Source organism: Sminthopsis crassicaudata, chromosome X (genome assembly GCF_048593235.1).
Source record: "Sminthopsis crassicaudata isolate SCR6 chromosome X, ASM4859323v1, whole genome shotgun sequence".
NCBI lineage: Eukaryota > Metazoa > Chordata > Mammalia > Dasyuromorphia > Dasyuridae > Sminthopsis > Sminthopsis crassicaudata.
This window is the reverse complement of record NC_133623.1, coordinates 60,921,915-60,938,880: the sequence shown is the minus strand read 5'-3', so window position 1 is coordinate 60,938,880 and position 16,966 is coordinate 60,921,915. Positions and strand designations below refer to the sequence as shown.

Below are 16,966 nucleotides of genomic sequence, written 5' to 3'. Positions count from 1 at the left end.
AAATGGCTGGAACACCACGTATGGAGGGCTAGTGCAGAGTCAGAGTTCTTGTCAAGTATGGGTTGCTGGGAAGACTTTGAGGATATTGGAATGGATGGGGATACCAGGGCAGTTCACCTTTCAAAACTCCCAGAATGCTACACTCTACCACTTGAAATCTGGCCTTGATATAGATCCTTCCTCAAGATTCTGGGGTAGTTGCTCATTCTTACCCCACATCCCTTGAGTTTCCATTTTTTTTTCCTTTTTTTCTGTCCCCCTCAGCGCAGCATTTATGGTTACAACAACTTGGATTTTGATAAATTGAGTATACTCAGCTCATCCTGGAGCAGTATGACCAAGTGAACCCAGGCTGATAAACTTGCCTCTGTGTCTATTGGGCCACCCATCCTTTTTCCCCAGCAGTTGCTATTTATGGGTGATAGTGAATGCAACATATAGGTGGCAGCTGTAGGGCAGATGTTTCCCGTTACACTAGACCTTTCCAACCAAATAGAAGGGGAATGTGAGGCCATGAAAGAGCATTGAAGGAGATGTTAGAGGAATTATGGGTACCATAGCAAAGCCCTTCAAATCACACTGTTTGTGGTCTCTCAATTTGCTTAACTTTACTTGAAGGCCAGTCTTGAGCCCTGGGACATTAGCTTACTCTGTGCCTCCCCTGACCAGAATCTCTTCCTCAAATAGAAGGCCATCAGTCAGGTGTTCTGTGCAAGTTAGAATTGATACCATAACTGCTCTCATTTCCCAGGCAAGAATTTAAGTTGCCTCTCCCCCAGTCCTAATGACATGGGGTTCTGGGGATAGTATTTCCTGTATTTTTCTGAGCTTTGCACCCTCAAGTATCTCACTCACCTTGTTCTTGTTATTGCTCTGCTTTCCATCAGTGCTTCTCACTTCCTGCTGGCATATACTGTGTTGGTGGGAAGAGATTCTCAAAACATGTTACCATCCTGTCCCCCAAGTCTTTCTCATCCCAGGGTTCCAGCGCACAATTAGGGCTCCCAAGTTCTGCCCTTAACCTGGGCAGTGTTTACTCACTGAATTCACACTGACAAGCATACTCCCCTCTCCCTGTCCCTGCACCCCACAACCAGAAAGCACCTCAAAATAATCCATAGCTCTTTGGATATACCCCTTGGAGCACGGTTCTCAAAACAGCCTTCTGATCTCCAAATTGCCTGGTACCAGCTCTGAACTTACCACTCACCAGCCCATATTCTTAAATTATACCCGCTGAATCCTCTTTTAACCCGTAGGGGTGATGTTTGTCCCTTCATCTCCCTCTAACCCACAGAAAGACAAACTCTTGAGAGATGAGATGGATCAGATCACAGCACTATTTTGCACATTTTATTTTATTGAAAATTGACATGGATCGTAGAAAGGCTTTGAGCTAAACAGTGCTGGTTCGGAGGTGTTTCTTTCGGCCATCGAGGGCCCCTTGAGCAGTGACACCTTTGAGCAAAAAGGGCAAAGGAGAAGAGGAGGATAAGGAAGAGCCTGGAAAACATGCAGAGGGGGTCCCTCAAGAGACAGCAAGAACAGTGGCAAAGGATGGGGGTGGGGGTACATGAGAGAAACTAAGAGCACGTGTCATCTAGGTGTAAGTGAATCCAGGACAGATTGACCACATATGGCTAGCTCTTCCTCCTGGCTCCTGGTCTGAGCAGAAACCCTCTCTTAGGATCCCAAAGGGTCCAGAAGCTTGTATTAAGGTGGTATCATTACTCCTATTTGAACACCCTCCTGTCTCTCCCGCCACCTGGGTTTAGCTGGTAGATCCATTTTTCCTCACTTGTTGAAGAACAGATGATGTCTCTTGAATTTCTCTTCCATGTTTAAGAGCATAGGATATCGGCTGAAGACAGAAACCTTTGAACTGGCTTAAAAACCCCAACCCAAACCAACCCACTTCTACCACACCCAAGTGTGGTCTCAGATGGGCCACGAGCTCCGTTGGCTCATGTGGTCTCTGAGACCATGACCCAGTCTCAGATCGACCCTTCGTTGCCTCTGGGCATTTACCAGGTGGGCAAGGCTGGCGTTGGGCTGAGGCTGGGTGAGTGCCGCAGCTGTCTCTGCATGACTGATGTTTGGTCCCCATCAAAGCTGGTTCTCTCCGTGCCTTGCTAGGTAACGACAAGGCACTTGCATATCAGAAGATGGCCTCTTGCCCGGATTAGGGACACATGACCATTGGTAATACTTGTGGGAGGGGGGGACACTGGGGCTGTGTGGTGAGACAATATAGGACCCTAACTCTTCTACAGTGGCAGTCTTCTCCTTTACACTTAGTGCAGCTGCCGAAGACAAGATTAAAAAAAGCTAGAGAGGTAGAGAAAGAGAGAGAGAAAACATGAAATTAGCCAAAGAAGTGCATTCAAAGCAAGAAAGTGGGGGAGGGCCAGAGAAGATCCCAGCACACCATAAGTGTTGTACTCTGGAAATCAGGGCTCTCCAGAGAGCCCCAGGAAATCTGCTGGAAGGGGCTTGTAAGAAAATCACACTCAAGTTAAAAGTCATTTTGTTTTAATTAGAACATGCAAGCACTTTTTCAAATCAGCATTTAATATCAAAACCATCTCAATGGTTGGCAACACAAGAGCCAACTTCTTGGCTCCATGGGGGAGGGAGGGGGGGGTTTGGAGAGGAGCTGTCCAAGGTACACGTAGAAAAGCACTGGCCATTATGAGGTGTGCCTAAAGGCAAATTCTTAAGGCTGCCTTTTGCTTTATATCATAGCAACAATCAAAATTTAGAAAGCTTTCTAAAGGAAAGAAGACATTCCTTTTGTCTTTACAGTAACATGGGTTACCTGAGAAAGTAAATATGTTCATCATTAGTTTAATAGTTTGCATCAGAATTTACTTTCACACGTGGGTTATAAGGAGAAAGGGAAGAGCCTCTTCTATCCTTCCAGTGTTCACTGGAAACATCAAGGGCCCCCTGACACCGGATAGTCATCTCCATCTGTCACATGAGAGGGGGTTGGTCTACATAACCACTTAAGGCCCCCTTTCAGCTCTGACAATCTTTGGTTCTATGATTCCTAGGGAATGTATTAAAAGCTCTACAGAGAGGTTGAGTATTGACGCTAAAACAGAGTTCTGGATAAGGTTGTCCATTTTTAGAATTATGGCGAAGGCAAAGGACCCTGTTTTATAGAGAGGCAAACTAAGGTCCTTTGAGGGAAAAGGACTTCACAGTATCAAAGAATGTCTGAGCTAGAAGAGACTCTAACAGTCACCTAGTCCAATGATCTCATCTGACATATGGGGAAACTGAGGCTCACGAAAGGAAAGGGATTTAACCAGGATCACACATATAGTTAAATGAAAGAGACAGGACTGGAAAACAAGTCAACCCAATTCCACTGCTGCTGTGTAAATCATATATCCAGAGGAGATGCAGTTTTGATATGATAGGGAAAAGGCTGGCTTTGGAGTCAAAGACCCTAGCTTCAAATACCAGCTCTAACAGTTTCTCTCTGAAAGACCTAGGACAAATCTGTGAATCTCAACTAGCCCTGAAGTGAAACAGGGATTTTTACCCTCAAAGGTTCAAATAAAGATCAAATGAGGGTGATTCTCTACAGCTCATTACTCTAGAGGCATGGGAGTCATTATTGAAGACTACACTCCCTAGGTTTCTTTGAACATATTAGGAAATGTCAAATGGGGAACAATGTAGCTTCCCAGGGACCAGAAGCCACAAAGACCTCCAAGAATTTGGACAAGTATTTGGACAGTGGACAGACCACTGGCCCATTGACCAATACAGGTGAAGATATTTCAACTCCCCAGTGAATTCACAGTGCCCAAAGAATATTGGCATTTGGTTGACAAAAAAGGGAAATGTCTAATGGTGTCTGACTTTCACTTTTCCCTAGCTTAGGGGGAAAAATCTTCTCCAGGCTAAGGGGGACTCCCCTACCTCCCCACTAAAAACTCAAAGCAAATCCATAAATCTGTGTATGAAATCAATAAATGAGCAGTGGAAGTTGCTGGCTGTGCTGGGGAGGTGACTCGGGCTTGGGACGGGGTGGGGGGAGGGCAAAGGCAGACAGTGGTAAAAGAAGGGGCTGATTATTGCATGGGGGCCATAGCTGGCATACTAGAAGAAGCTCTCAAAGAGGGAACCTCAGCTTAAAAGGCCAAGTGTGGTCCATTCCAGCTGTAGCAGGGAAAACTATTCCGTACACAGCCACGGGTTACTGCAAAGGAAGGTCAAAAAGACGGCATGTTAGCTACATCATTGCCATAGAATTCCTTTTCTTTCAATCCCCAAAGATTCTTCCAAACTCAGACATTGCCCGGCACATCTCAAAACTGCCCATACCCTTTTTATGTGGAGATAGTCCACTCATTTAAAAAAAATTACTTCATAAAGCCCCTGTCATGTGGAAGCCATTTGAAAATAAATCTCTGGTTGTTAACATTTTTTAAAGATCCAAACTTTTGGCCAGAAGTCAAGTTCAGGACCTTCCTTTGTATCTCCATTACTTTTTCATATGACATTTGTCAATTGGGAAATGACTTTGGTTGCATTGATTTTGTTTGTGCAAAACCTTTTCAACTTAATGTAATTAAAAAAAAACCCATTTTGCATTTTATAATGTTCTCCATCTCTTGTTTGCTCATAAATTCTTCCCTTTTCCATAGATCTGACACACAAACTATTCCTCGGTCTCCTAATTTGCTTATGGTATCACCCTTTATGTCTAAATCAAACTCTGTATCTCTAGTGGATCCTCCTATTTGCACTGATCACTTTATGTTTTATGTGCTTGACATTTTAAAACTGGCAATGATTTGTCCAGAAAATAAATAAAGAGGTGATAAGAGTACCAGGGCAGACCTGAATACCCAACTATTTTGTGAGATCAGTTTTGAAGTCTGCTGGAGGGAACTACCACACCTGGCCCTGGCCGGGCCTCGTGGGTTACCATAAGCAAAGTGTCCCAACATCTGCAAAGGGAGAAGTCTTGTCACTTTACTTGTCGCTATTGATAACAGAGCCCCGATCTCCCTCTGGGTTCCATAGGAGTGTAACGACATCCCCTTTGGAGCTCATAGAAGAGAAACGTGGCCTTCTACTCATATACCTGCTAAGGAGGGAAGTGCCCTGGTATCCATAAATACTCCCGGGATAAACTGGCAGAGAGATTTATACCACTCCAACTTTCAATGTGGAACTCAGAGAAATGGGGTGACTGCTTCCACTACAGACCTTTCTTTCACACGGCTTGCCTAAGTCTGGAATTTGGCCTTTCAGACAAGGAGGTTATTATTGGAAATATCAGAGACCTTACTTGGTATCATGCCCAGTCTCACAAGGCCACAGGGACACATGTGACAGTAAATGGTCACAGTGATAGATATTTCCTAAGAGTAGTTATGTGACATTCACATAGAGGGACTCGGGACTGAAAAAGGGTGAAGGAGTTGCGTTAATGGGGAGATGAATGAATTTACCAAAAGTCCTCAAAGCAGCAAGGTAAGAAATGTAAAAGTCACGGTCCCTGGTGAATAAGCAAGTTAGAAAATTATTATATTAGGCAGAAGAGGCTGGAGCCAAGTCAGAACTTAGGGGAGGTAAGGGAGGCAGCCTTCTAGAGGAGAACATGTGGTGGGAGAAGACATAGGAGGACAGTTTTTATGCATGTGTTGTTGATGCCAGAAAACAACTGAAGCACAGAAAACAACTTCTGGGGCTGTTAGAAGAGGGGTAGCTCCAGTGAGCAGCAAAGGCTGGAGGGTACTGTTCTCAACCCTAGTCTGGGGCATACAAAGAGGGTCCCAGCTTAGGCCTAAAGGTCCAAGGCGGGACTGTAGCGTCACTAGCTTAGAGGGCAGTGGTCATACCCAGGGAGATCAAACCTCTGGGGGTAGCCAGGTGGAAAATAATAGGACTCAGCTTTCCAGGCGGGACATCCTACTGGCTGAGAGAGCAACACAGAGGTTTGCTGCCTTTCTGGGGCATGTAACCACGATGGGACACAGAACTTCCCAAGACTTGTCAAAGCGGATGACCGTGACCCACTTTTGGTGACTCACACGGACACAAATGACACGGTCGGAAGGAACCTAGAAAGCGTGGCTAAAGAAAGAAAACAAAGATCTAAATGATACCTGTGGTGGACTTGGATCTTTTTAAAATTAAATTAATTTTTAAAAAATAAATCATGGCGTCTAATGAAAGCAAGGAAAAATAGATTTGGGAAGCAAATTGCTGTTTAAGACTATGTTGTCTGAGATTAGTGATTTGCATCTGTGACCCATGGCTTAAACAGAAGAATGACAGGGTCAAGGATAGAATGCACCTGGCAAGACTTGTTAAGTTTTGCAAGATGAACAAGAGGTCCTATTGCAAGGAGACAAATTGGACCTCACAAGCGTCATGGAGATTGGTAGAATGAGAACCATATCAGGAAAAAGGCTCTGGAAGGGCTAGATATACTTTATAAGAATCAGGAGAGGTAATGGTGGGGCAAAGGAGCACTGTATATCTTGAAGATACACTCTTGAAGAAATCTGGTAGCCATAGTTGGGGAAACATAGTGGATGATATTATGGGCAACTGGGGCAGGAAGAGAAATGATCTTTTTTTTTTTTTTTTTTTTTTTTCCTGAGGCTGGGCTTCAGTGACTTGCCCAGGGTCACACAGGTAGGAAGTGTTAAGTGTCTGAGACCAGATTTGAACTCGGGTCCTCCTGAGTTCAGGGCTGGTGCTCTATCCACTGCGCCACCTAGCTGCCCTCAAGAGAAATGATCTTAACATCAGAGTATGTACTACGGGCCACCTGGACAAAGAACTAGAGAAAGTTAAGAGAGAGTCCTTAACGGACCATGTCTAGGTCAATTCTCCAAGAGCCTCCACAGCTGTGGATCATAACATCCAAAGGAGCTTGGGGCAGCCTCTGCTGACAAAGGTGTTGCTTGTGGACTGGGAATGAGATAAATTGGAGGCAGAGGGAAGGGTAGAAAAGTCAAACAACACAACTGCCTCTCAGTGGAGAGGTCAGAGAACAGCAAGTGCCTCTCAATCTCCTGGTGTTATTCTCTCACATGAGGAGATCCATTAGATCCATTAGGATCCATTAGATCCATTAGATTAGACTAGTTAGAACTCCAGCAGCCACTGGTAGGTGGCTCTCCTATCACAACAAGATAGAACACAAATAGGACCCAGAACTAGCCTAGAATAGAGGCAGGGAAATGAACAGGATGGCTACTGTTGTTCTCTTTGGGATAGCCAAAGCCACAAGAATTTTCTGACTTGTCTTAACCATCATTTCATCCTTCCAAAAGCCAAATGAGCAATGGGGGTAAATTGTCTTCTGGATCTCATTGTCACCAATAGAAAAGCTTGGTTCCTGAGGTGGAAATGATGTCAACTCTGGGGAGAAGGGTCCACTCCATACCAGAGTTTGTGATAGAGAAGAGAAGAAATCTGGGTCTACAGAATATGACATATAGCCTAGATTTGTGAAAGTCAATTATAAAGGAGTTGGAGCAAAGATGGGCAGGACCCCATGGTTTACATTGTGCAGGAGCATTAAGTCCAGGAAGGATGGGTAAATTCTCAAAAATGTAATCCTGAAAACACAAAGAGAAACAATTCTGAGGAGGAAAAGGGGGCGCAGTCTCTACCGATGATGTATATGTATGTGGGTGTGTGCTTTTATTTATGTTCCATGTGTGGTCTTGTGTATGTATTCGTATTTTAAAAGATATACTGGGGAATACAGGAGGATCAAAGAAGGGTCAGAGTGGCTGTTCAGGATGTGGGAGACTGATGAGGCAGAGAACATAACGGTCCACTCTCTTGGGAGGGGGTTTTGGTTATCTCTGCTAAGGAGAAGTTCCTTGATTTAGGAGACAGGAGAAAAATGCTAAAAGAAGCTTCTAAATAAGGGAGCAGGAAGAGACTTCCCAGCTGCCCTTGAAGAGCTTGAGTCGTCTGACCTGGATAAGCTTGTAGGGGATAAATCTAAGGGGATTAAAAAATTTGGAAGAAATTTCTCTTTCTCACAGGAACATAGACTCACACAAAGAATGGGAGTGTGTTCTATAGCATGACATGCTATTCCTATGGGCAAGTCGGAACAATGTGGGCCAGAAGCTAGTAGGTCTCTGGGCCTGATGAATCAACGATCAGCGTAAGGACAGAAATGGCCTGTCCATCACCTTGGCCAACGACCTAAGTCTGGGAGGGCCTCTCCCTGAGGGCCAGAGTAATTCCAAAAGACCTTGACAGGCTAAGAGCAGATAACATGAAATCTAAGAAGTATAAATTCTAACATTAGGATTAAAACAAATCAACTTTACAAGGACAAAAGGGGATCCTTGACTAGACCCTAATTCCAGTGAAAAAGAGCCGGGGATGTGGTGGCCACAAACTTAAGAAGGATCAATGGCTGCAAAAAAAGCTCCTGGATTTTTAGTCCACATGAAGAGACTGCTGTTCCATGCCTTGTTTTAGGCAGGAACTGGCTGGTGTAGGGCCTTGATTCGGTGCCACATGGGGATCAATGAAAAGAATTGGACATGTTTAACTTAGAGCAGGCTGAGGGGGAGGGAGAAAACCAGAATTGTTTAAGGATGTCTCATGAGGCTTGTTCTGTGGGGGTTCCCCTTTATTGCAAATCTCCAACAAAGGCTGCCTAGCACTCCCTTACTGGGGGGCAGAGTGCCATAAAGGGCATTCCCATTTAGGTGTTTGTGGTTTTAGATCGTGTTTTCGGCTCCTCATAACTCAGAAACCCCGGGGATTCTTTACCAGAGACTAAGTGTTCTAGGAGGACCTCCAGGATTCTGTAACCCTGGGTGGCAAGAAAGAGAGGGGCCCCCTGGCTCTGTGCACGTGACTCGAGGGAGGGGGAGCCTCCAGGAAGGTGGTCTACCGGAAGTCCAATGTGAACGTTCCATTGCAGGGGGAGGGGGAAGGTCATTTTCAAAGTGTCTGATGAATAAACAAATTCAAATATAGGCAGTTTCACTGTATGAGTTACTGACCGTTTAATTTTAGTGGCCCTCACACACACACACGTTTCCCTCTCAGCAACCCCAGAATGAGCCAGTAGCATCATTTAATACTCTTCCCCCCACATCCCCCCAGCCCCGCTTATTTTTCCTTCTTCCTGAGCTCTGGATAGAACTGGAAATTCTCAGGAGGTCTTGGCTCAGTGTGTGGTGCTCAGTTCCTATCTTACTGAGAAAATCAGAGTTCAGGTTTCCCCATAGGCCTCCTTGTCCCCTAGGATAAGCCCATGGAGGCCCTACTTTTTCTGAAAGAAAGACAGAGAGGGGGAGAGAGAGACAAAGAGACAGAGATGGAAGAGACAGAGAGAGACAGAGGGAAGAGACAGTGAGAGAGGGATAGAGAGAGAAAAAAAAGAGGGAGAGGGGGGAACACAGAGGGAGAGAGAGAGAGAGGGATAGACAGATGGAAGAGAGACAGAGAGAGGGAAGAGACAGAGAGAGGGACAGAGATAGAGATGGAAGAGACAGAGGGACAGAGAGAGAAAAAATGGAGGGGGGGGAACACAGAGGGAGGGAGAGAGAGAGGGACAGACAGATGGAAGAGAGAGAGAAAAAAAATAGAGGGAGAGGGGGGGAACACAGAGGGAAAAAGAGATAGAGGGATAGACAGATGGAAGAGAGACAGAGAGAGGGAAGAGACAGAGAGAGGGACAGAGATAGAGATGGAAGAGACAGAGGGACAGAGAGAGAAAAAATGGAGGGGGGGGAACACAGAGGGAGGGAGAGAGAGAGGGATAGACAGATGGAAGAGAGAGAGAAAAAATAGAGGGAGAGGGGGGGAACACAGAGGGAAAGAGAAAGAGATAGAGGGATAGACAGATGGAAGAGACAGAGGGACAGAGACAGAGAGAGAAAGAATAGAGGGAGGGGGGAACACAGAGGGAGGGAGAGAGAGAGGGATAGACAGATGGAAGACAAATAGAGAAAAAATAGAGGGGGGGGAGAACACAGAGGGAAAGAGAAAGAGATAGAGGGATAGACAGATGGAAGAGAGAGAGACAGAGGGACAGAGAGAGAAAGAATAGAGGGAGAGGGGAACACAGAGGGAGGGAGAGAGAGAGGGATAGACAGATGGAAGAGAAATAGAGGGAAGAGACAGAGAGAAAAAATAGAGGGAGGGGGGAACACAGAGGGAAAGAGAAAGAGATAGAGGGATAGACAGATGGAAGAGAGAGAAAGGGAAGGACAGAGAGACACACAAGACAGAAACAGAGGATTAGACAGAGATGGAAGAGACACAAAGACAAAGAAAGAAATAAAAAGTTTTCTAGATGTGTTCTCTCTCTATGTATGTATTCCCTCCAAATTGAGCCCTCTCATAAATAATTCAACCAAAGCACCCGAGAAAGCGAGTGGCTGTGGCCAGGAATGGCCCATTCTGGGCTGGTGGGGCCCTGCCTTGGCCTTTGCTGGGAAGAGGAAGGGAGGTTCAGGATCTGGTCTGGGGGATGAAGTTTCTTTCAATTACTTGAGAACTGCATTTCCTTTTAGTGTGGGATGCTTGGGGGGGGGGTAACCAAAGTTCTGGGTCTCTTATGCTAGGTGGAGAAGTTCCAGCAGTATCCCGGAGGCCTGGGAAGAGGGAAACCAGACCAGCCAGAGGAAAGGAGCACATAGTGCTTTAAGCTTTCAAGCCGATTTTATCTTATTTGAATTTCAAAGTCCTGTTAGGCCAGGCAGGCCCCCCACCCCCATCTAACAGATGCATCACAAAGGAGGCAAATGCATGGCCCCCAGTTACTTAGGAAGTCTAGTCTCCCAGTTCTTTCCAACAGACTACAGGGCCCCTCCCTGCCCCCACCTGGCTGCCTACTTTGTGTATTTCAGTCAGCTACTCAATTTCTCTAGCCTTTTAAACTCAAATTATTGGCCATTTTCGGGGCAGAGATCTTAGATTTGTGTATAAGTGCTATAACTCTAAATGGATGACTTCATTAGACTTATTATCAATAAACTCATTTTTAAAGAGCTTTCAAGCTTGTACTTTGGACACAAGGATCCTGGGAGGTAGGGACTGCAAGCATTAGCATCCTCATTTTATAGATCCGGGAAACTGAGGCTCCAAGAGGAGAAGAGTCTTAGCAAAGGTCAGCAAGATATAGCTTGCCAGTGTAGCCGGGATTAGAACCCAGGTCTTTTCGGACTCCTGGCACAGAAGTGGATTAAGTCGTGCAGTTTCTCAGAGCCATCATTTCTCTATTTGAATCTTGTTAAGGTAGGAGTAGAGAAGATGATGACTGCTCTCCATCAACCCCAAGATGTTGTGAGGATGCAAGGAGATTTGGTCATTATTTAGTCGTTTCAGTTGAGTCCTACACAAATGATTCCCCCATTTGTGGGATTTTGGGGGGGACAGATACTGGAAGAGTTCATTATTTCCTTCTCCAACTCATTTTTACGGGTGAGGAAACTGAGGTACACAGGGTTAAGTGACTTGCCCAGGGTCACACAGAAGGAAGTGTCTGAGTCCAGATTTGAACTCACAAAGATGAATCTCCCTAACTTAGACCTGGCATTCTCTCCACTGCAGTGCCCCATAGCTGCTCCCTTGAGCCTTCTGGGATTTTTATCGCTCCTGGGTTGGGGAAGGGTCTTCTTTATATGGATGGGGGAGAAGGAGGGAAGGAAATAGGCTTAGGGGCATCGGTGAAAAACAAAAGAGCCTCCTCTTGTGCCTGCCATTTTTCCCTCTTGGCTCTCCTGTAGCTTAAGCTTTGAATGTATAATAATCTACCGGTAGCCTCTCACATCTGAGAGTCCCAGCTGCAGCTTGAACTTAACGGGAACAAAGGGACTCTTGGATGGTGAGCCTGCCATACAACAAGCCACAGTCCTAGGAAGGGGCGCCTCAAGCCATCCTGGGAGCAGGGAGCAGCGGCAGCAGGAGGGGAAAGCCTTGTTTTGGGGGCTGGCTGGCCACGGGCCCCAGGAAGGAGTCAGGGCTTGCTCACCAACACAAGCCCCCGGAACCTAGGAGAGGAGGCCAGAGTTTTTGAGGAAATGGGATTTGGGTTGGCTTCCAGTACAAATACTTAATGAGCTTCAAATTTAGAATAGCCTGCCCAGGGTTATTTCCAATGGTGGCCGGAAGGATGCAAGCATCAGTGGCTCCTCCAGAGCAGGGAAATCTGGATTATGTGGAACCCAGCTTTTCGGCTTCTCTTTACTTTTATTAGGAGGAGCCAACTTCCAGATCAGCAGTTTGGGGACAAAGAACATCGTCCAAGATCCGAGTGGACTCTAGCCAGTCAGCTCAGTCTCTAGGACTGGGCAGTGAGCAGAACAATGACACTAAGGCCTTCACTGAGGGCCCCCGCCCTAGATTTGCAGTCAAGAAGCTGGGTTCAAATCCTGCCCCTGTCACTCACTACTGTCTGACCTTGGGCAAGTCACCTCCTTTTTCTGAACCTCAGTTTTCTTCACTGTAAACAGGTGTTATAATGAGGCGATTCAGGCCAATTCTAAGGGCCATCTGCATCCAGAGAAAGGACTATGGGAACTGAATGTGGATTACAACATAGGATTTTCACCTTTTCTGTTGTTGCTTGCTTTTAGTTTCCTTTTTTCCCTTTTAAATCTGATTTTTCTTGTGTAGCATGATAAATGTGGATATGTTTAGAAGAACTGCACATCTTTAATCTATACTGTTTTGCTTGCTGTCTAGGGGAGGGGGCAGGTGGGAAAGGAGAAACATTTGGAACATAAGGTTTCGTAAAGGTGAATGTTGACAGCTATCTTTGCATGTATTTGGAAAATAAAACTATCATTTTTAAATGGGAATTATATATATATAATACATATTATATATATAAAATATAAAATTGAAAAGCATCTTTGGATGTATTTGGAAATAAAAAGCTATTATTTTTTAAATGGGAATTATATATATTTTATGTATATATATATATACATACATATATACATATATATATATAAAAAAACAGTTGAAATGCATCTTTGCATGTACTTGGAAAATAAAAAGCTATTGTTTTTAAAATGGGAGTTATATATAAAATATGTATATATAATACTTGAAAAGCATCTTTGCACGTATTTAGAAAATAAAAAGCTATTATTTTTTAAATGGTAGTTATATATATCATATATATATATATATATATATATATATATATATATAAACAGTTGAAAAGCATCTTTGTATATATTTAGAAAATAAAAACCTATTTTTTAAATGGGAATTTAATATATATATATTATATATTAAACAGTTGAAAAGCATCTTTGCATGTATTTGGAAAATAAAAAGCTATTGTTTTAAAAATGGGAGTTATACACATGTAAAATGTATGGGATTACCTGTCATCGGGGGGAGGGAGTGGAGGGAGGGGATAATTTGGAAAAATGAATAAAAAAAAATGGAAGTTATATATAACATTTTATATATGCACATAATATAATATATATACATATTATATTTATATATATATATAATATAATAGTACCTATGTCACAGAGAGGTTGTGAGGTTGGACTATAGAGATTGAGAAGGAGTAGTATTAGGAAACCTGAACTCAGTGAGGATTGCAATATTCTATTTACTGAGGTGGGAAAGTCAACTTAGACATTTTAGAAACACTTTCCATTCAACTTAGTCATTTAAGCACCTACCAAGAGAGAGAGTACTGTCCTGGACACCAAGAGTGAGAACAAGTTCCAAGAGGAAAAAATGTTTTTTTCTGGATAATTAGTCAATTTCCCCCTTACCCAGAATGCCCCATTCCATAAATATTCCAGTGAAATGAAGTTTAATCAAACTATACAAAGGAGTAGACGGGGGGAATTAAAGCTCCCCTACTTTGAAATTCTTGCCTCTTCCCTAGGCTTTGAGAAGAGTTGCTAAGGTGAGTGAAAAGGTACCTGCTGAAAAGACTGTCTGTTTAATGTCTTAAGGTAGCAGGTGAGCAAGCTTCCAAGCCAGGTCTTAGTATGCCTTCATGAACTCTGCCAGCATCTGGTGGCTCCTGGGCAGCCCCACCATCTGGGCTGCTCAGCTGCAATGTTGCCTGCCTGATGAAAACCCCCGCCGTGCCAGCCACAGGAGTAGGCTTGGCCACTGCCAACACTGCCTCCAGCTACATCGTAACTTTGGCACTGGAAGGCCCCATATTTGCTAATTACCCTGGCTTTCCTCTCTATAGAGTCTGGTTTATGACTATGAATGCAGTGAGTGCTCAATAAATGGATGAATGAATAGTCTGAGGACTTCCTGAGCTCCAATAAACTCAATATGGAATAGAATAGAGGCAATTAATTCCCATCCTTCTCCAAGCATCTCCGCTCCCTTCCACTTCCTATCAGCTCTCAACCAGGCTACAGAAGGGAGAGATTTTCTTGGGCCTTAGCAGCAGAGCACTTGTTTTCATCTTCCTTTGAGGTCTGTTCTGACCTGAGAAGCATGGCTCAGAAGGGGCTCGAGAACTCCAAGCACTAGAACCATGACTGCCCCAAAAGATAGTGCACTGAAAAGCGGAAGAGGAGACCGTTCTATTTGGAAATTAATCAAAGGGGCAAGGGTTCCTTTCAGGACTTGTAGCTTGGGGAAGCCAAACACTGAACCGGGATCACCAAAATTTTTAAGAGCTGGGGGATGTTGTTTCTTTACTAAGCTCCCAAAGGAGTAGATGAAGGATTATTGCATAACCCTCCCCTCCAAACCACCCTTGCCAAGCTCAGAAAGGCTCACCAGTCAAAATCTTGTATCCTCATGGGGTTGAGTATAGAACTGGACAGAGAGAAGGCACTCGGTCCATACGTTCTCAATGGTTGATAGACATTTGTCTTTCGGATGGCCCTACGGTCTCAGAATCGAGACCCCTCGCACTGGTGGATGACGGGGTCTTGCCCTTTGGCCATCAAAGCCTAACATTTTCCCTTTGTGAATTTCCCATCTTTGGCAGTCATGAGGATACTTGCACCAAGGTAGAGGCTCTCTCGGACCTGTAGCTACTTTTTCAGTCCAGGAAAGTCCAAGACAACCAGGAAGGTGGCTTTTTTTTTTATTAAATGGAGGAGGGAAGTGCCCCAGAACCCACTGCCAGGTCTATTTGAATTAAGGAATCACAGAATCTTACCAGGGCCCTCGTGCTCACGCAGCATGCAGCAAACAGCAGAGTTAACTGTAAAACAGTGAGAACTGATGAAGATGGAGTGAGAAAGGGAGGGGGGCAATCAATACATCATGCAGGTTAGAGGTCAGAGAGAAGATAGGTGGGGATGGTGGGAGGCTTGGGCTCACAGTCCCTCCTGCCAAACCTACCAGCAAACATCTCTGTGTGCAAAGTACACCTCACCTGAACCCAACCACTTGTCCCCGTGCCTAGAGGAGATAGCCCTTGCCACCCCGGCCTACCATCCCCAGCTTTGGGTGGGAGAAGGGCCTGAGCTCAGAGCCCATGGTGGTGGGACAGGCGAGGGTCTGGCTCTCATTTTGCAGTCGTGTGAGCTCGGGTGAGGACTTCAACCGCTCCAAGCTTTAGCCTCTCCATCACTAAAATGGAGAGAACTGCCTGGACCTACCAACCTCACGGGACAACTGATGAAATGAGATCATATATAGGAGAGAGATGGAGTCTGGACCTGGGATGTCACTGACACAGGGAATTAATTCCCGGGTCTAGAAATTCCCTCCGGACCTCCTCAGCAAACGTCTAGGTTTAGAGTTGCTTGGAACACTGAGAGGGAAAGAGGCTTGCCCAGGGTCACACAGCCAGTTTGGGTCAGAAAGTAGATTTGAATTCAGGGCTTCCTGACTCCAAGGCTGCCTCTTTCTCCCATGCTGCATTGCCAATATATTCAAGAAGGTCCTTCAGAAAAGAAAAACATTCAACTGAGTCAGAGCAGGTTATAATGCTGGTTCTACCACTAACTTGCTGGGTGACTTTGGGCATATTCCTTCCCCTCTCTGAGCCTCAGTGTTCTCATCTGTAAAACGAGAGCGCAGAAATCCTCCGAGCTCCCTTCCAGTTGTGCCATGAGACACACTACATCCATGTGGGATTGCTGTGTGAGCAACCCACAGCAGTGTAGAAGGAGACAATCCACCCCCTTGGGACCCTTCCTTCCTACCTTCCTGACCAACCCCTACTCCTCAAGCCAGGATTTTAAAAACATCTTCTTCCATCTTTCCAGTGCTTAGTGATTAATATTCCCTCCCACTCTCCCTCAAGCAGAGATTCTTAACCTTTCTTAGTGTCCTGGAACCTTTGGCAATCTGCTGAAGGCTACAGAGCCCTCCTTGGAATGAGGTTTTTACATGCAGAAAATCTGATCCGTAGAATTCCGAAGGAAGCCGTTCATAGCGAAATAGTCATCGAAATATTAAAACTAGTTCATGGACCCCCCGGTTAAGAACCCTGAGACTTGAGACAAATGTTTCCCTAGAGATATCTCATGTCTAGTAGCCTGGAACCCAGGGAAACATCGAAGGGCCAAGAAAAACCCCACTTTTCTGGACAATTTCCAAGAATCCTACTCCCAGCTCAGGCTCACGGGGAACAGAAAAACAGGTAAGTCAAGTTGACCTCCCATAGTAGTCAGTGAATAATAGCCATAGGGATTTCGCCACCAGCCAGTGAACAGCCACAGGACACATGGAGGCTTTTCTTATCTTAGAAATAAGGTTCTGTCCTATTGGTTTCTCTCATTTAGACCGACAAACGATCTCCCAATATCTAGCGGGTATACTCTGTAAGGTTCACACAGGGCGGTTATGGAAACAGTTGTCTCCTGGACCCCGTCCACCACTAGACAGGGTTTATGCCTATACAAACGTGTGCATGTATGGATGCACATGATAAAGATGGCTTCCTCCAGGATGCAAGCTGATTCCACAAGTCACACCTGCTAGGTTTCATGTTGTGGACAGCTTCACTAAACTGGGTTACCAATTAAAAAAAAAA

General features: G+C 44.9%; 1 protein-coding gene across 4 annotated transcripts in view; it reads right to left on the bottom strand.

The window, feature by feature from the left end:
• Positions 1-1,319: 1,319 nt before the first annotated feature.
• Positions 1,320-16,966, bottom strand: part of SEPTIN6 (septin 6) — a 62,513-nt gene continuing 46,866 nt past the window's right edge. The window contains exons 10-11 of one of the 4 annotated variants that reach the window (XM_074277242.1): positions 15,140-15,184; positions 1,320-2,328 (exon numbers count right to left, since the gene is read on the bottom strand). In XM_074277242.1, coding sequence (XP_074133343.1) covers positions 15,181-15,184 — 4 coding nt within the window. In that variant the 3' untranslated portion in view covers positions 1,320-2,328; positions 15,140-15,180. Of the gene's footprint in view, positions 2,329-2,518; positions 4,217-15,139; positions 15,185-16,966 lie in introns of those variants that run through there. The other 3 variants (XM_074277241.1, XM_074277240.1, XM_074277239.1) reach the window with 3 other exon arrangements.